Source organism: Pestalotiopsis fici (assembly GCF_000516985.1).
Source record: "Pestalotiopsis fici W106-1 unplaced genomic scaffold PFICI_Scf_3, whole genome shotgun sequence".
Taxonomy (NCBI): Eukaryota; Fungi; Ascomycota; class Sordariomycetes; order Amphisphaeriales; family Sporocadaceae; genus Pestalotiopsis; species Pestalotiopsis fici.
The window spans coordinates 454,115-478,370 of NW_006917093.1; the positions used below are offsets into that span (position 1 = coordinate 454,115).

Below are 24,256 nucleotides of genomic sequence, written 5' to 3' on the forward strand. Positions count from 1 at the left end.
AAAACAGCTCACAAATGAGTTGATCCGTTGATCTCGTACAAATGACACAGCCAGAGACAAAGGATGATCGTAGTGAGAGGTTTCAGAGAGAACCGTGGCCCATTCTACCTCCGATTCTCGAAGTAGAGTCTCAGATGCGTGATAGTTCCCCAGGATGCACGCAAGGTGGAGCGGGGTCAAGTAACCGGAAGTCTTGTAGAATCGAGCCCCGACGTCATGATCCAACTGTACAAGACGCTTTAAAGCATTGTTGTATTTCAAAGCAACCGCATAATGTATGACATTAAGTTCAAGGGGAGGCAGATCATCTAAAGATGTCCGTAGATACCCAGGATAGTACTGAAATCTTCCGCCTTTGGCATGGCTTGTTACAAAAGTTGAGCCAAAGCTTCGAGGGAAAGGACCTTGTGTCGGCTGATGCCAGTTTGGAGGACCCCCCGATTGACTATCTAAAAAATTGAGGAGACTTCTTTCGGAGGATAAGATTTCGAGAGTTCCCTGGGAGGAATGGTGCTGAACGTAATCACGATCATATGCGACTCTTTTCACAATAAGTGCAATGCATTCATAGAATCTTTCCAGGTACAAGTTGTCAAGAGCAAAAAGCATTTCGCTGTTGACCACGGTCACAGGATTTCTTGTAAATCGGATGGGTTGAAAGTCGGTTTCGTGGAGCTCGGGAAAACAATCAGAGAAAGAATCGCCCGTCGCAATGGTCCAATCACAAATGAGCTGGAATATGGCGTGATCTTGCAGCCACATCGGGTCCTCACTCATAGTTCGGTGGCGAATTGACGACTGTGTTCTGACAAGGGCTGAGTCAATCGCCTGTGGCATGAAAAACGGCTGAAGCTCGAGTGTGAAGTTATTATGTTTGGCGTGTTTTCCCGACCCAACAGATATGCGTGCATGAACACCCATGGAAAGGTGCTCCATTTTCAAACGCACATTATCAGGTGGTTCAATGGCCTGGAGCTGCCGTTCATCGCCGATACTAGCTCGTTGCACATAGCACCAAATTTTAGCTGGGCCAGCCCTAAACAAGAGGGTATCGTGCAGCCCAACAAGGACGTCGATGCTAAAGAAAACGTATGTTAGAACTTCTGGCACTGTCTAAGGGGGATAACAATGCTTTAGATGTAGGTAGGGTACATCATACTAATGCTTATCCTGGAAGTTTCGATGTCGAAGTGAATAGCGAAAGATACACATAATGCCCGAGTTCGAGGTCGTCTTGCACCTAACAGTCCTGGTCGATTCGTCCCATCGGCCTTGAGGTAGCCAGACATCGACTATCACATATTCTCTATGAGTAGAAGCCACCAACTTTTGGTCGTTGAGATAAATTTCAGGAAGCGATAATGTAGCCGGGTTTTGCTTGACATATACTTCTTTGTAAGAATTCACATCAATGTGTTGTAGACCTGTGGCGTTTACGTGAATGAGTGTACTGGCATTGAATCGAGCAAATTGGTCTCCTCCGAGCCATAGCAATACCACGGCTGGCTTGCATATGCTTCCCTCATCGCCGTCGACCCAGAAATAGGGGCTGCAATCAAGCACGCCGGCGAATAAGTTGTCAGAATCAACTGAAGCGCTAAATTGTCGTGGCGCCACGTCGCTCAACTTGAATAGAGCTATAGCCACCCGCAGGCCTGCACTAGTTATACCCAGTGGAGTACTGCTAGTAATGGTATTGGAAGGCAACGGCTTGACATGTCCAGAATATTGAAAGAACCTAGGATCATTTGCCAGCAGACCAGAGAGCTTGTCTCCGCCCTCGCCTGTTGGACATTTCCAGGCGAATATTGATTGATCATCGGTAGCTAATATAATAGTTATTAGTATTGTTCGAGAACTATAAAAAGATTCGGGGCGTCATACTGAGTAGAATCGCCTCTTGCAATCGTATGAAGGCGTTCGTGCCTTCACCGTAAAGAAGAGGTATATTGACTCCGAAAAGTCCCATCAAGCTGTAGGCCCTATCTTCAACCCGGGTTGTCTGGCGTCGAGATGCCCATTTCATCCGCATTGCGACTCCAAATTCATTGAGGTCTAGTGACCCGTCGAGCAGGTCTTTATCGATGCTAGTTGCCCTCTCTATTATAGACAGGAAATCTGGGTCGCTAACAAGCGGACTATCCGGCTCTTTTCCAGAGGGCGAAGGAATAGGCACAGTAGATCTACTTGCAGGTCGCTTGCGGCCGAGAAAACGCCAATTTTTAGAATAGAAATGAACCACAGGGGGTGCAATTAATTCTTGCAAAGTCCACCCACGAGTAAACCAGCGACTCTGCGTAATTTGATCGTCATCGGCCGAGTCCTCTAAATCGGAGTCCTCAATGTCGCTGAGAAAGGCGTAACAGACTTCTGCTTGTTGGTACCAGCGAAACATACTGTTAATAGCCTCAGAGAGTTCGGCGCTAGAAGTCTTGTCGATACAACATGTGTCGACCCACATGAAGTCGCGGTTTTCAGATGCGGCTAGTTTGGCTGTCTGCTGAATTTTGATGAACCCAGGTTTGCGCGCGATGGGATGAGTCGACAACACAGCTGGATCGTTCTTCGCTGCCTCAAATAAGACGAGCATGTCCTGCAACGTCGCTTCCTCGTTGTCCCGGCCCCATGTGTGCGAGAGGATTGCGTAGGGCGGAATGTCATTGTCGCTTTTGCTGATCACCTCCAAAGTATGAGTGTTGATAAGTCGCATTGAGAGTGCTTAAGTGGTGATCAGCGAGCCCGCTGGTTGCAATTCGGTTGAAGCAGTGCGTACTACGTAGCCTTGATCCAAACGCCTGGTTTCTTAAGTTGTGGCCTTCTCAGTCATCTTGCAAGTTCTTCGAGAAAGAAGGGGAGAAGGCTGGGTTTGCTGAAGAACTACATGTGAGAATGTTAAAGCAAAGTAAATTTCAAATTTTTGTAGAGAAAATTAAGGAATACCAGAGAAGAGGTGGGGATGTTAGGACTAATAGTACATATTAAGGCAAGGCTGTTGATGTGGGGGCGCTGGAGATGCCCACTAAAAGTGCCAGCTGGCTATGGAGGCTTAGCTTAGAGTGGCTCAATGGTCTAAATGGGACTTATAAGCCTTTGTTTTTCGTTGCGTTTAGCGTACCGGGAGATCATCCATCGTTTTTATTCAATTGATATAGTTCCCATATATTTAAAGATATTATATGCTATTTGATCAAAAACTATACAAAGGCTATAGCCATCCGGCTGTCCGTCTTAGGTAGGAGTTGATTTGGTTTGGTTTTTATTCCCCATCTCACTGCGTCGGCTTGGCATTAATCTTGAAAAAAAAAATATGCCCTGCGGAAGCCTGCATTTGTAGGTATGCAACCTGCATCGCCACGCTCCCCATCCCCAATCGAAGGAGTTCTCAAGGACAAATAACGCCTTGCAAAGAGTTGAAAATGCGCCCAACTAAAATGTCGACGAATCAGAATTGAGGCCAGCCCACCATCTCTATGCAGCCTTGCCATAATAATGCCAGCAGTTGGTGTTTCTTACCACTCAAGTGATTGATCTTTTGGAGAACGCATGGATTCGAGTACTTAAAGAAAAGAAAAAGCTGTTGGAAATGCTGAAATCCTTCGTCGTGACCACTGAGAAACACTACAGGGGCGAAGTCGCGCATCAGATGCACGAAGGCTCTGGCTGGGCGCATCCGATCAGAGGTTGCACACAGTAAAAGATCTGCATATGTACCTACTAGGTGGCAATATTTAGCGAACATCTTAGATGTCTTTAAAGGCTGTGCTGCACCTCAAAGGGGCAGGTGGGAATCAATTCGTCTTCTCGGTGCAACACCCCGCTTTTCTCTGCAAAGAGTCAGGAGAGTCTACGCCTAAAAGAGTTTTCTTCGACAGCTCCCGCATCGACCCCGCTTCTCACGACGCCTGTTGACCAGAGTCTCGCGCACCTTGGCGGGGGTTTATGGGTTTTGAGGAAAGAACGGCCTTCGGGCTGCCATTTATGTTAAGCTTTAGCATCTGGCAAAGGGTGACGGTCCCCTTTGCATGTAACTCTCCATACTCTACTCAACAAGACTGGTTTAACTATCTCTGTTCCGTGAATTTCCCACACTTTCCTGACTTTTACTTGATTCACAGCTTCGGTTATATCTAACCTCGATCAGGATCATTGCCACTGTCGAAACCATCATTGCCAGCAGCGTAGACAGTATTGTTAGCGCCAGAGCCGTTATTCCAAGAGCATGTATGATCTATGCGTTCATCGAAATTCTGACCGTGCATAAATGGACTTGGTTGACTCCGCCAAGGTGAACTCGATGGTGCCCTGTGCACGTAAGAGTACTCACGTGGAAGACTTGGCAACGCAGGACGAGAAAGGTACATCCCTGCCATGTATATGTTGGAATTGACTGGTCTCTGAATTATCTCGTCGTTTAATGCTAACACATCAAACGGCTTGGCAAGGAGACCGATGTAGGTTGCGGGAGTGAACAGCTTGTGTCTTGAGGTCACAACAGTACCATTGACAATAACGTGCCCGTCGATCTCCATTTGAATGTTGGGGAGTTTTGAGAGCTCCTCAAAGTACTCGGCGGCATCATTTTCTGACCTGACCGTCTTGTGCAATATTGGCTTGTTCTGGCGGCTCATAGCAGAAACAATCCACGTGGCGATCACTCTCCCAGCAACACCAGCGGGGAGGATCAAGCAAAGGACCATCAATGCACTAGATATAGAGAGTAGAGTTGCTGAGGCAAAAAGCGCTGTGCCGAACGCAAATACGGCAACATTGGAGCATTTGGCAATTACTTGTGCCGCAGCATGCATCGATGAGATGCGATTGACAGAGATGACCACATAAAAGCATGTTCGTGGGTAAGTGAGCCCTTGATCTGGGGAGACGCGAATCTTCCGGTTTAGCCCTGGACCGGACTTAATGAACTCGAAAGCATTCGGGTAGTCTGTGGCATTCCAGATCTTCGGAGCGTCTATGCCCAACATTAAGCCAGTCTGTGCTTTAGACACTCGGATCGTCCAGCTCTTCATAAATGGAGCCGCCACGAGGTTGTCGAAGATAGCGACTGCAGTCACAAGAAAATACCAAAACCACATCCAGCCCCAGGCCTTTTATGCGTTAGCAAAACAGAAAGAATAGTTCAGACGAAGAATGCTAAACGTACGCGACACCACCATGTAATCACTGCCCCCTGCTGGGCGAAGTACATCGGAATCAATAGGGCCACGATGAGGCCCACCTGCAACGCCATGGCGAACCAAATTCCCAAGAAGATACTACCTCCGCTAGGCTCCTCGGCTCTGATTCGTACCTCTTGAGCAAAGCTTTGCATATCGTTTAGTGAAATATCTGGCTTCTGTTTCTGATTCTGTGGCTTGGGTTCTCCGTGCAGACTCTCTAGCTTGGGTCGCTGGTGCTGATCATCTACGTGAGAGCTTGGGCGCGACTCTTGTCGTTGTGGCACGGTGACCAGATTTGTTGGCATAAAGCCACCATATGAGAACGATTCATCGGGATTATAATGGCCCACATTCGAAGGGGTAAGAGAGCCTCCTAGACTAAGTAACATGCTGAGGACACCAGCGATCGGAACGAGTTTGTATACGATCCACATTTCGCGCGTCGGAGCTCCGAGAAGGGCACCAGCAGTTGGAAGGATACTAAGTGCTCCGGCTGCGCCATTATACTCGGCAGCATTCAGACTACCGACGAGCTCCAAGGCAGCAGTGAGATTGGCCAAACAGGAAGAGACTGAATCGCCGCCGCGAATTGTCTTCCCGCGTTGCACCCAGTTGTGAAAGTCCAGGTCTCCACCTTCCTGGTCGACAGACGTTGCTTGTGCTGGAGATACTGTTTGCACCGAAGTGAAGACGTAAGTATTGGCGGCGGCCACCTTTGGGATCATCATGGTGATTAACAACATCAGCGAAGTCTTTATGATTGAAGCGGCAAATTGCGTTCGGTGCCGGAAATCGGCTTTCATAAGAAGGAGACATTTGTATAAGAACGCGGCTTTTATCTCTGGCTGATCCATCTTCGTGATCGGCATAAGGTTTTGGATGAGAATAAATATGTGCAAATTGTTGTTTTCACAGAACTAACAACTAATTCCCCATGGAAAGTGCAAGGAAGAGCAAGATTCGGTCATTCGCAAGGCTGGGAGGGGTATTGTGACTTTTTAATATCTTGGATATGTGTGGATGCGACTGAAGCTTTCCTTTAGGCCGAATGGTATTGGTCCTCAATTGTGGTGGTCAGCAAGGGAGCAGGAAATGGTCCGGGGGTTGCGCTGCACAGACATACTCCATTTCACCGTATTAGGAATACCAGGAGGACTTTTACTGCGGCCTACCTTGCAGGCGCTTCGACAAAAATTTCTCGTCGTTTGATACGCCGGAGGCGCTATAGGCTGCGTGCCGCTCCACTAATATAAGGTATTTGTCAGATATTGGATCGTAGTGTAGTTCCTATACACCAGGGCGTGGTTAATATATACGGGGACCCCCTTAGGATTCGCCAGGGCCACCTAAATGAGCGTGTAACCCGTAAAAATAAAAGGCACGGAATATAAATTAACAAATTAAAAATTGGTACTTATATTAGACTATTTCAACCTTCGATAAGAAAGAACCACCTTAATTAACACTAATATAAATATGATCGGCTCGCTTTAAGCCCCCCCCCCTTTTAACATTTGCAAGGGGCTTATTTTAATCCGTATTTTACGCTAAAAAGATGAAGGAAAATGCACTCCAAGGCCTTCATATACCTAATTTAATGTCAGGGCATGCTGCTACCACTGTACGAAGAAGTCAAAGAGCGTGCTCGCAATCGTTGGGAAACGATCACGAACTGGGACCTATATGCTCACGGGACGGGACGGTGCCATACAGTACCTGCCGTGACATTTAATAATCGATCTCGCGCATAAACAGCCGTAAGACTCCCCTTTTAATACCTGATCTATTATACACGCACACAATGAAACATGAATTATTCATAAGTATTAAAAAGCATATCTAAATAATCTTAATTATTTACAGCGAATGTGTTATAATATTGATTATTTCAATTACATAAATTTATCGAGATTGAATAAAGCTTTGGGGAAGGACGGGAAGGACCTTGGGGAAGGACTAGCGCAACCTAACATGGAGCTAAGGACACAAAATCCGGAGAGAAATCCACCTTGTCGCTGTGACATGTAGGTTCTAGGCTGCTGAAAATAAGTGTTGATGAAGGTGGTGCTTTCCTATTAGAGTTTTAACTATTCTGATATGGGTGTTAATTGTGCAATGTCTGTATTTGTTCTGAGCCTCCAGTCTCGACAAGTTGCACCCTTATTTGGGTGACCCGGCTAATCCCCGGGGGTCACCATACCTCTATCGATATATATAAAGAAGCGGCTGCTACGGTGATTCTGGCGCGAGAGGTATCGTTGACGACACGCGTCAGAGCAATCTTCAAATGGAAGACTATATCTGCCGAGGGTAGGAATAAAACCAGTCAGTTGGTAGGACAGGTCATGAAGTCAAAATGGGCGGAGAGGATGTGGACACTGCAGGAAGCAGTATGGTCCAACAGTCTCTTGGTGTTTACTGGAGAAGCCATCTTTGATCTGCGGGGAGTGCATCATCTAGGAGAAGCGCGGTTGAACGAAGACATAGCTGGAGACTGGGCGGGACCCAACGGTGTGCTGAGCGAATTGCGCAGAAGGTGTAACGACACCATACTGGCAGACAGAGCCCTCGTCAGTACCTGGGCAGAGCCATGGGAATGCGTTCCAACACTGGCTGAGAATATTGACACGCTATTGGAAGTGGCAGCACACAGACAGTGCGCCCGGCCAAACGATAAGATTTACGCACTCCTTGGACTCACCAAACACAACGACTTTTGGATCACGTATAACGAGTCTGTCGAAAGCACCCTGATACGAGCAATCAACGCCGGGGTAGTTTCATGGCCAGTGTTGACCATGGTAAAAACCGAGGAGGGAAGCCAGAACTGCTGGATGCCAAACCTCAAAGAGGCAGTTCGTGTGCCAGAGGCTAACAGCAGCATCAGGACTATAGACATGGTTGAGCAGATGATCAAATTGGACGGGTTCATTGCTGATACCGAAGAGCTGAAGAGTCAAGTGGAAATTCCTGATAGCCATTCTAGCAACCAAATACTTTTGGTTGTACCAGGAATAGGTGGCACCGATAGCCTGGCAATGCGAGCAGAGGTTGTGAAGGATAGGGTCCTCCATAGGACGGGAGCTTGGCGTATCAAGATGAGTGAAGAACTCAAGAACGCTCATCAAGAAGAGATAGGGACATACTTGGTTGGTGCTACACTGCTCCAGGCTTGAAAATCTATCGTCCTGATGTAATCAGTGCTCCCGCAGATTACCTGCTCGGGTATGTAGTTTGCTTTTTAGCACCTCTCTTTTTCTCCACACAACTATGTATTTCTTACCATCGGTCTTTCGTCTCAAATCACGTTCGTTTCAGCAATTGTGATAAAATTCATGCTAACTATCTCATCACAATGTGTCGTATGGAGCATCTAACTACATACTCTTCTCAAGACACCAATGAGTAAAACTCGACTTCCGCAATTCCAGTACGTGCAGGAATCGTCACTGCTATCGGAAAGCCGCCATAGTCGGGATCCTTGTTGGGCATGATTGCGAATTGGCCACTGCGCGTCTCATCCCCGTTCAAACTACGGAGGGTCCTGAGGACTCCTGTAACTTTATCCACCACCTCCTTCTCTTCAAATCGCACAATACCTGTGAACGTGCTGGCGATAGCGAGGGATCGCGCGCGCACCTGGAAACCCCAGCCAAGGAGAAGCAAGTTGGGGCCGCCTTGATGGATTACCATGCCGGCGGCGGGACCTGGGTGCCCAAAGACAAAGGCCCTCTCAATGGTGAATTCGTAATCGTCCCACTGCTTGACCAAAGGCTGATACGTGTCTCGTCCTCCAGCGGGTTGCGGCGGTGGAAAGTAGAAGCCAACAGAAGAAGCCGGTCGGAGCTGTGCCTCGAGGATGAGCGCAGACGTGGAGGCCATCAAGGCATAGTGTTTGGCATATTCGTTGTCCTGCGCTTCCAAGGTGTCGATTCCAAACGGACTGATCCCCATTGCCGCAAACGATCCTATCGCAATCCAACTCGACCGGGCACCAACGCCGTCTCTGCGCTGCTCGGGGATAAAGAGAGGTTGGCCACTGTGTCTGTACTTTTCGCACGTCTTGTGGTAATCGTTGAGGTATATGTCGGGAGCGATGAAGTCTAGGTTGGGCGCGAATCGGTGCCAGATGTCTAGGACGTTGCTTGTCCCGCCGCCCGATGGATAATCGCCAGGTGAACCCCCTCCGGCTGCAACAGTCGATACACTAGAGGATCCTCCTTCGGCATAATTCTGCCACACGTTTGTAAACAGCGGTAGAGGATATGCTGTCCTACCAAGAGCTGCGACCTTGTTCACGTATAGCGCATAGTGGTACGACATGAATATCTCCTCCGTGGAAGCACTCTGCCCAAAAAGCTGGGACCATCCGCGTTCGGAACCAGTTGTCCTGGCAAAAAGGGCCGGCTCCGCGCCAGCAAGATTGGATCGGAGGTCAGGATGCAAAGAAGCCCAGTTGGTCTTTAGATAATCGATCAACTCACGGGGAACAGGCTGGGCGAAGGCTTTGTCGGCAGCCTCCGATCGATCTCGTGAATCACCCAGCAGCCCGACCTCATTTTCCACCTGTACCATGATGATGGTTGAATGCGCCTCATCAATCTCCTTGATGTGTGACATGAGCTTCTCGAAGGCTCTAGCGTCTGAAATGCATGCTTCGGGGGAAAATAGTGAGAGGACTTCGGTGGTCTTCGTTGTACTTCCGTCGAAGATCTTTGCGCGTGGGAAACGATCCGAGTCCAGCTTGATCCATCGAGGTACATAGGTCGATTTACCTATTTACAGAAGAAAAAAGAAAGTGACCTGTTAGAATCGTCTTTCGCAGGATAGGGCCATCCAAAACGGAGGTAAACAACTCACCATTTTTGAATGCACCAAACCAAAGTAGTATCAGATGCAAGCCATGCTCCCGGGCATCTTGAATAATCAAATCGAGCTCCCTGAACTCGAATTCACCCTCGACAGGTTCAATGAGTTCCCAAGTAACACATCCTAGCACCGTGTTCATGTGGCTGTCGATCAGGCGTTGCCAGACTGGCCTCATGTACTCGGCGCTTGTAAATGACGAGTTTTGCAACTCACCACCCAGGATAAGAAAAGGTTTCCCTCCAACATGTAGCTGCCTGTGACCGTCCAGATCTACAATCCGTGGAATCTGCGCTGCGTTCTCTGTGACCATTGCTGCTATTGTGGTACTTGTTGAGTGGTAAATGATTGTTGAGAGAAGTATGCGTAGAGTAGCTGAGGTGTCACAAATAACTAAAAGGTACCGATGGCCGGCTTCCTAAAAGTGATCTTTCTTTGATGTTCACCTCGACAAGAAATCAGTCAAGCATAGCTTGCTGTCGATTTCGTAACAACCTCTTCATAAGGAGATAGGCAGTGGCTTCCAGGGAGTGCTCGAGCCACTAATGATGCGCTAGACTGAGTCTATCGTGTTGATCTTCACGATCAGCAATCCTAAGTGGAGAGCGTTGCTTACGATTGGCTCATATTCCACTACATGCACTATAGTTGGGGTAGGTAGCATGCCTATACTTAAGCGAGTTGACCCCGTATATTCATGCAGCTTCCCTGTCAACGCTCACGTCGGCTCCCTCCAATATCCATTTCATAGTAATATGCATCAATACCACGTAATTAGGTACTCACATAATATGAGTCCATCAGTGCAACGTTCTCATGTATCGGGCATGAACCACTAGTAGTTGAGCTTCGATCAACAATCGAACCAATGAAAGTGGCGACTTCATAGTTTCCTGCCCCAAACCAGCAGTAGTTCCGCCACCGCATGTGAATTAGAGGCCAGATGATCAGTACACGGTTCACGGGAAACGATGGATAATCAGTGTTAATCAAGTGAATGAATCTATCGAAGCTAATGCCACAAATGTATGATGAACATCGATAAGCTCGATCTCTCCATCTAACTAGCAAAATGTCGCTACGAAAAAGTGTGGAAAGTTGATTTTAATTAAAATAATGGGTATAACTCTCGTTTTAACGGATAAAAGCATTAGACCCCGGGACCTCCGGTTTAACGGCTATTTCCGGTAGGCTATAAGAGGCAATTAGGTTTTATGCATTTTATTTAACTAAACCTATATAGCCAAATCCGTTTATTTATATTAAATATATTAAATCCCTATTAATTTCCTATATAATAGCACTATAATTAATATAAAAAATATTATAAATAGCTTTTTTTATTATAATATAGCACTTGGCATTAAAGGTTATTTAAAACCTTATATTGCTAGCTAGGGTATTTTAACTAAAAATAATTAAAGCGCTATAATAGCTATTTAAGCGATCGCTAATAAAGCTAGCTAAAGCGCTATAAAATATATAACTATAGCGGGTGCTACGGAAGCCATAGCTAAAAATATAAAGCAAACAGCCGCTAATATAGCTAGCTATAACATATTAAAACAAGCTTTAATTATATTAATTTTTTATTTAAAAAATTTTAAATTTAAAATCGATAAATTAAAATTCTTAATAGGAACCTTTAATTATCGCGCCTATATAATATTGCTTAAGCTTAATAAATAGGTTACTAAATAAATCGCAAAAACCTTTATTTACCTTTTAAATAATAAATTTATTACTATTATAATTTTAGCTATAATTAATAATAAAACGCTATTAATAATTATAAAATATTATTTAATAGGCATAAAAATAAAAAATGCTTTTTGCCGTTAATTTAATTTTATTATTATTAAAAAAAGGCAAAAACTATTAAGAAAATTATATAAATTCAACTATAATAGCAAAAACCTAGCTAAATTTAATACCGAATAGAATTACTATATATAAAAAAGCCATAACGCTGGTAATTAACGCTTTATTCTAAATAATTAAATTTAGTTATATTTAAGAGCCACTAAAAATAAGGCTTTAAAATAAATAAAACAAAAAAAAAATTAATTAGCTATCCTCCTAAAAGGCGTTATATTAAAATTTATATAATTATAATAATTCCTTATAACTAAATTTGCAAATAAAATAATAATTAATAATAAAAATAATGCTAATTTACTATTTATTAATAATAACGGTTAAATTAACGGCGATTATTAATATTACGGCAAAAAGGGTTATCGGCAAATTAACTATAAATCTAAAAAACGCGATAAAAAAGCTATAAATAAATAAAATTCTAATTTTATATAATTAACGCAATTACCTACGCAATTAAACGTAATTATACGATTAAGCGCAAATAAAGGCAATTACCGTAAACGCGGTATAAGTCGTAATTAAAGCCGGGGAGGCGCGTTTATAAACACACTCCGGGGCTCTTAGCAGTTATTATTAACTATAATAAATAATAATTCCCTTTATTAATTTAAAAGCGCTAAAATTATAAAACTCTTTAATTAGGATAAAAATTAAAAAAAAATAAAGGATAGCTTATAATTGCTATACGCGAATCGCTTTTAGCGTAATTAAATAATTATAAGCTACGCTTAATAACAGGCGCTATAAACCTGCTAAGCAATACGATCCGTATATATAAAATAAAACGAATTATTATAATTTCCCTATTTTAATAGCTATTTAAACGCTAAATTTACGCAAACGATAGCTATTAAATATAAGCGCTAATATTTATATTACGAACGATAAAACTAATTTTATCGCTAAATTAATTATTAAACTAAATAAATATAATCGGTTACCTATTATAATTAGGAACAGTATAATATATCTAATAAAATACGGCTAAATAATAACCGTATAACGTAGCTTTAAAGGCAAGCGCCGGAAATTAACGCTTAAAAAATATTATTACGTTAAAAACTTCCTATTAAAAATAATTTTTAATAATAAGCTATATAAGGCTAGATTTAAAATTTATAATAACTTTATTAAAACGCCTAATAATAAAATATTAATTATTATTAATATAATTAAAAAAAGGTGGTTTTTATGGCTATATAGGCAAAAAAACCCATTTTATATATAAGCTTTAATAGCACTAAACGGATTAACGAAGCTATTAATTAAATAAACGACTTTATAATATCGTCGATTAGGCTATTTAAATAAAAAACGGCTAATTAAAACGATTAAGGCCACTAAAAGTATTAATTTAGATTTAAATAGCATTTTTATATTAATATATAATACGTGCGATAAAGCTAAAAGCGTTCGGATTAATTTAATAAATTTAATGCGCATTCGCGCAGATTTCGCGGCGACTTTATTATAAACTAATATTAAAAAGATTAAACCCGTTAATTTAAATAATAATTATTATTTTATATTAATTAAATACCGCAAAATTATAAAATTATATTTTATTAATATTTTATTTAAAAGGCTTTTATAAAGCGACTTTTTTAGGCATATAGCTAGGCTATAATATAAATTAGGGAAATAAAGGCGCTAAATTAAAATAATTCGTATTAACGGAATTAGTAATTTTAGCGGCGGCTTTTTTAATAATTACGTAAAGCAGAAAGGCATCGAATTAATTACGTTAATATTAAATAACTAATACTAAAATAGCTTTGCTAAACGCGCGATTAATATACTATAAAATAGCGTACGCGCCGTTTATATTTAAATAAATATTTTTACGGTATTTTAAAATAAAATCTATAAGGCATAAATTATCGTTTTAAACCGTATAATACTTACTAAAAAGGAATTAATTATTTTTTAATAGCGCTAGGAAAATAACTTTTAGCTATAAAATACACTTAATCGCCTATTAATTAGGCATTTTAGGATTTTTAAATCGCGTATTTTTATATATATTTTAAAGGAAAATAAAATATAAGCTAAAAAATTATAAATAAAAGCGCTAAAAGGTATATTTATAGGTTATTTTAGGGAATATTTATATAAAATATATATATTAAATATAATACGCTTTATTATAACTCCTTACGTTATATTTTATAAAAATTTTAATAAAAGCGCTAATTAGCCCGATCCGTTAAAAATAATTAAATTACTCCCGTAATACGTCCAAAACAGGCTATAATATAAGATTTTAAAGCTAACTTATTATATAAAGCCTTATAATCCGAATATAGCTAAAGAATAAAGATAAAAAGCGCGGCGATTTAAAGCCGGCTTTTTTTAAATATATATAGCTATACGGCAAAGTATAGCTAAATATGCTATAATATATATAAATAATATTTATAATTATATTATAATATATTAAGGCTTAAATAAATATACCTACGCATATATAAATATAATTATAAAAAATAATTACTACGCTTTAATTAATTTACGGAATTATAATTAGGACGATAAAAAAAATCCAAGCTTTAAAGGCGCGCTATTAATTACGCTAAATAAAAGCTTATATAACTATTTATTATTAATTAATAATAATTTATTCGAATAAATACACAACGAATACCTAATAATAATTATTAAATATAACCCTAATCTATTATCGATTAATTAAGCAAAAAATATATAAAAATAGCCTAATTAATAATAAGCTATAGCAAAAAAAATTATTAAATTATTTAAAAAAAAACGTTTAAATTCCTCGATTATAATAATTTTAAATTAAAGTAAAAGCTATTAATTAAATTTAAATAAATATATAAAACCAAATATAATTTTACCGGTAATATAAATAAATAAAAAGTACGCCTTATAGCTTAGGGCTTTATTTAAATTTTCGGAATTAATTATAAAAAAATTTTCGCTAATATAGCCAAGCAAATAAGTATCCGCGTTTTAATCGCGATAACTATAATTAAAAGTTAGAAAATCTTTTAAATCGATTTTATTATAGCCTACTTATTAGGCCGGTTTAATAAAAAAATCTATATACGCTAATTTTTATACCTAAATAAATTTATATTTTAATACCTTAATATTATATAATAATATAATTATATTCCTAATAATATAATTAGGCTATTACGCCCTTTATACGGCTTAAAGCAAAGCGGTTTTAAATAGCAATAAAAAATTAAAAAAAAATTAAAAAAGCTAAGCTTTATAAAATTAAAAACCGATAATATTATTTATTAAAATAAAATTAATAAAACGGTACTAACCTTTTATATAAACGATTTTATAATTATATATATAAATACTAAAGCTATCGAAAAATTAATTTAATAGCTAAATAAATAATTAAAATTATAATATTTAAATACCGCTAAATAATATTTAGGAATACGCATTATCTAAAAGGAAAATAATAGCATTATATTGCTATAAAATAGATATTTAAATTAAATATTTAAAGAATTTAAATGCTAAAATATTAAAAATACTGCTATTCCTATTAATCCGGGATTAATAATAATAACCTATAAATTTAAAAGCTACGTTAATTAAAAATCCAGGAATTAATACTTTAAAAAGCTCGGGAAAACGAATTACGCTATAATTAAATTACGCGCAAATATAATATACTCTAATAAAATATAAATACGCTTTATAAATAACCCGTCCTTTAATTATATTAAGCATTTAAATAAAGTGCTATAATACCTTTAAAGCACCCGTATAAAAGGAATAAAATATATTCGATTTTATCGCTATATTAAATATAAGGAATTAGGATTATATATTTACGTTAACGCTAATTTTATAAACGATAAATTAACCTTTAAATCTATGTTTAAATAAATAACGTTTATAACGGGCTCCCTAATAAGCTAAAATTTAAAATTATAAAGCGTAATTACTTAATTTATTATAAAAGCTAAATATTACGCTATTAATAAAAGCGCTTATAAAGCTATATTTATTAGGAACCTACTAAAGGAATTAAAAATAATACTTTAAAAGGCGATTCCTTTATTAATTAATAATATAAATATAAAAGCGTAAGCAAAAACCTAAATTAATATACCTACGAAAAAGCATATTAAAAGGTATTTTTATTATATTTAATAAAAAGTCTTTGCTAGGAATATTCTAATTAAAAGAGTTATATTTACGAAAAACGCCGCTAATAAGCTTATAAAAGCGATATAACCCAAAGACTTTAAATATTTCGTATATTTGCTAAATATAATAAATTATAACCTAACCATAGGAATAATCACTATTATTTAATTATAAATTATATTATAAATTATCGTAATAAGGCTTATCCTTTTATTTCGATTAAATCGCTCGTTATAAAAGGCGTATAAAAAATTAATTTTAACTAAAGTAATAAGTATAACTCTCGTTTTAACGGATAAAAGCATTAAATCCCGGGACCTCCGGCTTAACGGCTATTTCCGGTAGGCTGTAGGAGGCAATTAGGTTTTATGCATTTTATTTAACTAAACCTATATAGCTAGATCCGTTTATTTGTATTAAATACACTAAGTCCCTATTAATTTCCCACAAAAAGTGGGTGAAGAAGAAGTAGGGGAAGAAGGCGGAAGGTCCGAGATGGCTTGGGGCTGTTGCACTAGTACCTAGTGGGGGTACTAGCATGTGACACCACAATCATGACCAGTCCTCGAGCACAAACGACAACAATTCAGTTATGCTAGAGTGGGGATGTCGACGACTCCGACAACGACATAATTGTCCGCATTGGCAACCATATTTCCAGCGTTCGACAGCATCAACTTTGATGCACCATTATCGTTGATGATCTCAAGACATCGGGAGTAGGCTGCCCATTGACCGACGTTGACCATTTCCCACGTGTCGATATCCGCAGCATCACTGTTGACAAAGACCTCTTCGCGTGATGCCCCATTCATGATGATTATCCCAGAACCACTTCCTGAGGGATCTTCGGTCCAAATCACGTAAGGTGAGCCCCCAGGGCTTACATTATCCGCCAAAATGATGGTATTTTCGGCGGTTCCAAACTCAAGGGGCGAGTCTGCTATCTTGTAATGAGCTCCACAGCCAGAGCCGCTGACGCAGTACTCATAGGTCATGATGTACCGGTCAGTGGTTTCGATGTGAGCTACCGTGGCCATTCCAGGGCGTATGCCGTATGTATCAGCAGCAACATCATCGACCGGGTCACTCCAAGTCTTCAAGTCGTTTGTCACAACGTGTGATAGCTTCTGTGCATGTGCAGAGTCACGCTGATCTGAGTAGTAGACGATGAGCTGATTGTTGTACATCAGCAGGAAGGGCTCCCAGACAGCCTGGTTGCCATTGGTGACAGTCTCTGGACCTGGGGCATAGACTATGTGGCTCACAAACTCCCAGTTGTTGCCCTCATCTGTGCTGGCGTAAAGGTCAAGCCATGCTTCGCTCAGGTCTGCAGGGAGAGACATGCCGGCGAGAAGTATAGTGCCCGCCACGTATCCTCCAAAGTCTTGCGGGAGAAGGTAAAGTAGAGGTTGGTACCGCAGTCCCCACCCGTTTGCCTGATCAGTCACATTGACAAAATCAGACCAGGAAGCACCACCATCAACAGACTTCCAGATTGGAAAGTGCGCCAGCGGTGGTTCGGGTGGGTAGTCCTCCCAGGATAATAGTAGCGTTCCATCGCCGAGCTGCAGAGAGCGTGGGTAAATAGTCTTCCAGCTCGTATAATCCGCTCCCGGTGTAAAAACCACGTTATTGTTGAAGTCGCTGTAAGCCTCAGGGCTTCTTGGAACGAGGTTCTCCATTGGCGTTGCTGATGCTAGTGATGAAATCGAGGCCCAAGTCAGCGCCGCTACCGACAGCACAGAATTGAGAGAAAACATTGTGAGCGAGGCCCTTTGTAACATGAATAAGTTATAGGCAACGAAAGAACTATAGCTCATGTCAAAAGATGCGTTTGATGATGCGTGGTGGGGGATAGGAGCCTTAAATAGATATCGCACCCCACACCAAAGCGTGCTTGTCGCCTGCTTTTTCTTTTTCCCTCCATGAATCAACAAGCAATGATCATCGCTATAACCTCTTGACTGAGGCTGTGTACCGCGGAGAGATTACATGGTCCAAGCAGCTCCTGGGTTTACCACCAATCTTCCGAGTACTTCGTCTAGGTTGTTTGTATGCAAGCAATGTACCTAGTACAAGGATTACTCGGCTATGGGTATATGTAACCCTTGTGCCCAGTATAGTAGGTAACGTAGTCTTAATACCTAACTCACTGTACACACACACTCAACATTTCGTCCGGTGGAGTGGGATTTTGGGGGAAGGGTGGGTACGAATCTTGGGAGTGCAAAAGTGACATAGGTGCGGTTCACAGGATAGATTGAGGCCTTCATTCTCTCCACTTCCCCGCACTCACGTGTGCTGGCCCGATTGTAACCTCCGTATTTGGAGATACAAGGGGTAAGCTTATGTAGACAAAGTCCGGTGGATCGAACTGTTATTCATGACCATCAGACGCCAGTATAGTGCGCTGGCGCCATCTCAGTGAAATCTGTGAAGCGACCTTGCTTGCGTAGCTCTTGAGCCTGAACCCACATTCCATTCATATTGCTTAATCCCGGCACCTTACTTTCTAGGGGTAGTGCATGTTCCACTAAGAATCTCAGCATCCATCTGTCAAGTTGATGAGTTTGAGCGTTTTCGTTTCTGACAGCAAGTAGACACAAGTTTTGAAAGGTGATGAGACGTTCAATTTGCTGTCAGGGCCAGGTTAGCTCGTTCTATAGGTGGCCTAGCACTACATGTGAAAATAATGGCAGCCTGTCCCGTACTTACCCATGATGTCAATCGTGGCCAATATGTTCTGAGCTCTATCAATGCTTCAAAGTTGGTGTTCAGGCCGGCTCTGGAATCCGCAAGCTCAAACTCATCGCCGAAGAGGAGCGTGTATAGCAGGGTGGCGGATGATACCGTTGCCATATGCCCGACAGTTGGATAAACAGCCTCGCAACTTCCCGTCTTCCGAGCTTGCTCAAGCAGGGTGCTGTAGGCCCTGGCATGATATTTGCAACGTCGTGCATAGAGGGGTTCATTCGGAGAAGAGAGAAACTGAAAGTAAAGCAGTGTCGCGTAGTGATGGAAACCGAGGTGCAAGGCGACGAATGGTCCTCCCAAGCCGCGGGCCTTGTGCTCTAGAAGGTTCTCAGTAGAGTTCCGTACATCACAGGGTAGCATCTCTTCCCATTGGTGGAGTTGCAAGGAGAGTGCAGCTACAGTACGATCTCTCTCTTCTGCAGAAAAGCTTGGTGATGCGCAACGTCGATTCAGATCCATCACCGGCCCAAAGAATTGAACAAGGGTGATCATATGTGCCCATAGACCAGGTTTCCAACTTGTGGCGATGGGATACTCGATATGGTCTTCTCTCATTGCATGAAACACGTCCTCCGCCATGGGTAAGTCAACCCTGTCACAGTAATTCAGCTGCCTCGGCAGATCCAATCCCGAAGAGCACCAGTAGTCAGCCATGAACAGCGTCCACCATATGCGCCGTCTTATTTCTTTCGTTATGGCGGAAGTACAGGATGGTAAAGGGTCCGCAACTTCCATGATCTGCATGATGCTGTTTGCCATTCCTTTCAAGTCGTGTTATCACATTGCTTTAGCGAGAGATGTTTACGGTGCAATGGCCCCATCCTGACACAAGATGGCCAAAGAAAAATGACTTACGAAAGTAAAGTGCTTCGGATTGAGTCTGCAAGTGAGCTGCACACAAGTTGGCGACAAGGATGCAGGCTTGTATGTTTTGAACAGACACGTGCTCGAAATCCGCTTGCAACAAAGATTTCGACTCGGCCATGAAAACTGTTTCCAAATCCCGCAGACTGCTTGTGGCCATGAATCTGCAGCCCAAGCTGCAGATTGAATAGAGTAGAGCTTTCTTGATTGTCCCGTCCTCAATGCTACGAAGAAGGGATTGTGGGTGGAAGAGGCTATGTGGTCGATCATGAAGCTTGGTGAGGTAGTGCTCAACCATCTCTCTCACAGTGCTTGCCGGGAGAAGCTCGATAGCAGTCACGTCCCTCGTAGCTGTGGTGTCGGGAGCATCTATTGTTGTGGACTGTGCCGCAATCCGTTGACTAGCAGGGCAGACCCAAATTGGCCTTGGTGCTCGTAAGATCTCAGACTTTGCAAATGAGCATTGGAGGTTCCTGGATTGACATAGCGAGCAAGCCTGTCCGAGTCCGCGGCGCATGCAGCGGCGTCTAATTAGCCGGCATCGCTCGCACGCCGTAGCTCGCTTCATCCTGGATCTTGAGGGGATGCGGAATACGCCAATTAGTAGCTGTCGTCGCCGAGCAGAATGATCTGCATCTTGTCCCAATGTGTCGATATGTCAAAACTGCCAATGGCCGAGGGATGGAGCGTAACCATGAAAAAGAATGAGCTGGAGAGTCCAGGGCAATTATTGCTGGTGGGAATCGGGTATTTTAACTGGTTCCCAGTCCGCAACGCCTCGCTAAGGTACTGTAAGGGCCAAACCTGCACTAAATCTCCGCTCCGGTGGGCGCATTATACCATTGGGTCGCTTGGACAGGCCAGTTCTGGGGGCGGGCGGGGAGGCGGCACTAAAATAGTCGCCGCATTGCAAGAGATGGACACCTTGTGAAAACGAATGCCATAACCAAGCCACCGGCAAACTAGCTCAAAATTACATGGAGAAAGATCGAGGCAGCATACTAGGGTATCATGCCGGGGGAAAAACGTAGTGGGTCAAGTATTTACCTAGGTATCTACTTTGTTTAGAGAGATACGAAGCTGTACGCTGGCCCCCTTGCGGTTTTTACCCATGATACCATAAACCAATTGATCTAGCGTTAGGCCCATACTTGAACTAGCTTGGTCTCAGTAAATTTAGTCCATGCAATATATTCGATTTTGTCGATGCCATTCTGAAGATTTTCTTTAGGAATCCTTAAAATAAGCACTGATTTCCCCCTCGGTCCTGTGTGCTCTTCGTTTGTTCCTCACGAAAGAGTTTCTAGTATCCGATTCCTATACATCCATCAATAAGCTACTTCAACTACCACCATCATGGCCGCGGTTAACCCCAGTTCCAAGAAACATGTAACAGAACCCGATTCTAGGCTTCTAGAAGTGCCCGTTATGACTTGGTATAAGAGAGCCAATCTCCGGAGCCTATATCTTCGCATGCCGATTCTCATGCTCTGTGCCACTATTAACGGATATGATGGAAGCCTTTTGAATGGTCTCCAGACAATGATTCAATGGCAGTCCTGCAAGTTGATTTCGCCATCTCGACGAGCACTCCTAGCTAACGTATCGTCTTAGACTTTAGCAATCCCACTGGCGTAACTATCGGTCTTTTTACTGCCATTGTAAATATTGGCGGCTTCGCTGCTCTGTTTATATATAGGTGCCTTTAGCTTTTCGAAGTGGACGAGTACGTTGATTTAATCATCTTTTTGTAGCACCTTACCTGGCGGATATGTTTGGTCGACGCATTGCTACCGCTATCGGTATCATCTTCCTGCTCGTTGGCGTGATTTTACAATGTGAGACACAAGCAGACAGACAGTAAAGCGAAACAGTAAACTAAAGAAAGCTAGCCATTCCGCAAGTGAATAACGGACTATTTTATTACGACTATACTACGGGTTTCTAGAATAAACCTGGGTATAGGGGTATTAAGGTTTATGCTAATAAGGAACGTTAGGCAAGATATTAAACTAAGCAAAGAGTAACTAAAAATAGTTTTAATTTAATATTATAAATATAATTGTTAAAGCGTATTAAATGCTTTATTTATAAGTAAAATAAATGCTTAAATTAATTACTAAAGTAATAATTATATATATAAAAAATCCTTTTATAATATATATTTATTTATTTCCTTATTAATATTAGCCCCGATTATATTGCTTTATATTGCTAACTTTTATTTAATTAATTTTAATTAAGCATAACTAAGCAGCTAATCCTAATATATATAATATCGTTACGTAACTTCTAATAGGTTAATTTTGTCTTTTTGCCTTTAGTCGCTTTTCCTAGCCATATTTATTTTTCTTTAATTATCCTATAAAAATATATATTCGTAATATTAGCTCTTTTTTTTATATTTTTTATCCCTAAAAGATTTTTAAGCTATATAAATAAGTCTTTTCGTCCTATTCCTTTATAGTAGCTTTTTTCCCTTTTTTTTATAATTTATAATATATAGTTATTATATTTAACCGTATTTAGAAACGGTTAATAAGTAAAAAAATTCGTTCTATTCCGGCTCCTTCGATTATTCGTCGTTACGATTTATTAAAATCCTTTTCCGATTTTAGTTTCAAAATTATACCGTATCCTATTTATTTCGACGCAAACGAAAAATATATAATAATAAAAAAGGTAACAAAATATAAGCGGTACTCCCGCTTAAGTTATCGTTATAATAATTAAAAGGTTTTTTTTTTATCCCTTTAGCGTTTGCGGGCGGAGCATTAAAGGCTTTTTTGCAAAAAAGTTATTACGGAAAAACGTTTTCTAAAATTATAACGTCGTTATTAGGAGGAGATAAACAAAGCCGTCGCTCGTTTAATCCGTTTTCGGAAACTAAAAAAAATAGCGCGTATAAATAATATAAAATTAATGCAACGCGGCCTTAAATCCCTTAAAAAATTAAAAAAGCAAAAGCGCTTTAAAGCGGAGGCCTTTATTTTAGCTTTTTCCGTACCGGGCTTCAATATTATTAATTAGGCTTTTATTAATTTCGAAAATAATTTTTTTGGTTCTAGCCCTTTTATTAAGCTCGGGAGTTTTAATTTCGAAAATAATTTTATAAATCCTAGTTTTTTTAATAAAATTAAAAATATTAATTAAAAGCGTCGCAGCTTTTAATATATTTCTTAAATTCCTAAATATTTTTTTAAATAGGTAATTTTCCTATTTAACGTAAAATTAGTATTTTTATCCGACCTTTTTATAATTAATAATTTTTTCGACGTTATAGCTTTACTAATTTAGTTCGGTTTTTAGTATTTCGTCGATTTTAGCGTTTTTTGGTACTAATTCGAATAATAAAATATAAAAGGTTTTATAATTTCTTATAATTTTTAATAGCTTAAATCGGTAATTAATATTCGAAATTTTTTTATCGATTTTAAATAATCCAAGTTTTTTAAAATTAAATTTATCGTTTAATCGTTTTATTTTAATATTTTTACGTAAAAAATAGATTTTATTTCCTTTTTTAAAAATTAATCCTTTAATTTTTTTTTTATTATATCGGGTTTTTATTTTTTATTAAATAGCAATAAAGGTTTTTTAAAATTTTATTTATAGGTTTTTAAATTATTCGACGCGTAAAATAGCGTATAATACAAATTCTTTTTTTTTAATAATTTTTTAGTAATATCGGGTTCATACCCGTAATTAGCGTAAAATAATAATATTCTAATAGGTTCTCGTATTATATTATTATATGCAAATTGCGCGAATAGCAATAGTATAACCTAATTATTTTATTCGTAATTAACGTAATATTTAAAATATTCTTCGAATACCTAATTAATTCGTTTTATTTATCCGTTAATTTGCGGATAAAAAGCCGTCGAAAGCTTATAATCGCATCCTAGCTAATTAATAAATAATTTCTAAAATTTTAATATAAAAAACTTATTTCGATTTAAAATAATTTTATTTAATAATCCGTATTAGCTAGCTATTATTCGAAGGAATATATAAGCTAGTTTTTTTACGTTACTAGCTTCTTTATATAGGAAAAAATAAGCGTATTTCGTAAATCGTTTTATAAATATTAGGATATTATCGTAAAAAGTCCTAATTAAAGGTTCTTCCGAAAATAATAATTTTACTATAAAATCTAATATAATAAATTTTTATACCCTATTTAGCGGTAATATAAATTATAATTTTTTATATTACCTATATTATGCTAACTTTACTTTATTGCATAAATTATATTCTTTAATAACTTTGCTAATTATTTATCGGAGGTTTAGGCAATCAAATTTTTATTAAATTCGTTTAAAGGTCTTAAAAACTCCTTAATATCCGTAAATTAATAATTTATAATAATTTTTAATAAGGTCTTTTCGGAGTTTATCCGGGATTTATAACTTACCGTTATATTTAACGATATTTTCGAATTTTTTTATTTTTAATGCTAGGTTATAAAATAGGTTTTAGAATAGTGGTCGTGCTATATCGATAATTTTCTTTATTTAATTTTCGTTATTAATAACCTTTATAGCTGTGTATAAGGTTACGGTTAATAT

The 24,256-nt window shown here is 39.7% G+C and overlaps 6 protein-coding genes across 6 annotated transcripts; 1 reads left to right on the plus strand and 5 right to left on the minus strand.

The window, feature by feature from the left end:
- Window positions 1-1,158: 1,158 nt before the first annotated feature.
- Window positions 1,159-2,710, minus strand: PFICI_04345 (uncharacterized protein; the record flags this gene model as incomplete). Its single annotated transcript, XM_007832926.1, has 2 exons — window positions 1,159-1,826; window positions 1,885-2,710. The coding sequence occupies 2 exons, from the start codon at window positions 2,708-2,710 to the stop codon at window positions 1,159-1,161; spliced, it is 1,494 nt and encodes a 497-aa protein (XP_007831117.1).
- A 1,417-nt stretch (window positions 2,711-4,127) lies between these two features.
- Window positions 4,128-5,902, minus strand: PFICI_04346 (uncharacterized protein; the record flags this gene model as incomplete). Its single annotated transcript, XM_007832927.1, has 2 exons — window positions 4,128-5,102; window positions 5,159-5,902. 2 exons carry the CDS (start codon window positions 5,900-5,902, stop codon window positions 4,128-4,130), a joined length of 1,719 nt encoding a protein of 572 aa, XP_007831118.1.
- A 1,617-nt stretch (window positions 5,903-7,519) lies between these two features.
- On the plus strand, window positions 7,520-8,350 carry PFICI_04347 (uncharacterized protein; the record flags this gene model as incomplete). The annotated part of the gene is made up of 1 exon (XM_007832928.1): window positions 7,520-8,350. One exon carries the CDS (start codon window positions 7,520-7,522, stop codon window positions 8,348-8,350), a length of 831 nt encoding a protein of 276 aa, XP_007831119.1.
- A 214-nt stretch (window positions 8,351-8,564) lies between these two features.
- Window positions 8,565-10,353, minus strand: PFICI_04348 (uncharacterized protein; the record flags this gene model as incomplete). Its single annotated transcript, XM_007832929.1, has 2 exons — window positions 8,565-9,949; window positions 10,035-10,353. 2 exons carry the CDS (start codon window positions 10,351-10,353, stop codon window positions 8,565-8,567), a joined length of 1,704 nt encoding a protein of 567 aa, XP_007831120.1.
- Window positions 10,354-16,654: 6,301 nt separating this feature from the next.
- Window positions 16,655-17,827, minus strand: PFICI_04349 (uncharacterized protein; the record flags this gene model as incomplete). Its single annotated transcript, XM_007832930.1, has 1 exon — window positions 16,655-17,827. One exon carries the CDS (start codon window positions 17,825-17,827, stop codon window positions 16,655-16,657), a length of 1,173 nt encoding a protein of 390 aa, XP_007831121.1.
- Window positions 17,828-18,457: 630 nt separating this feature from the next.
- On the minus strand, window positions 18,458-20,253 carry PFICI_04350 (uncharacterized protein; the record flags this gene model as incomplete). Its single annotated transcript, XM_007832931.1, has 3 exons — window positions 18,458-18,703; window positions 18,783-19,582; window positions 19,677-20,253. The coding sequence occupies 3 exons, from the start codon at window positions 20,251-20,253 to the stop codon at window positions 18,458-18,460; spliced, it is 1,623 nt and encodes a 540-aa protein (XP_007831122.1).
- Window positions 20,254-24,256: the final 4,003 nt, after the last annotated feature.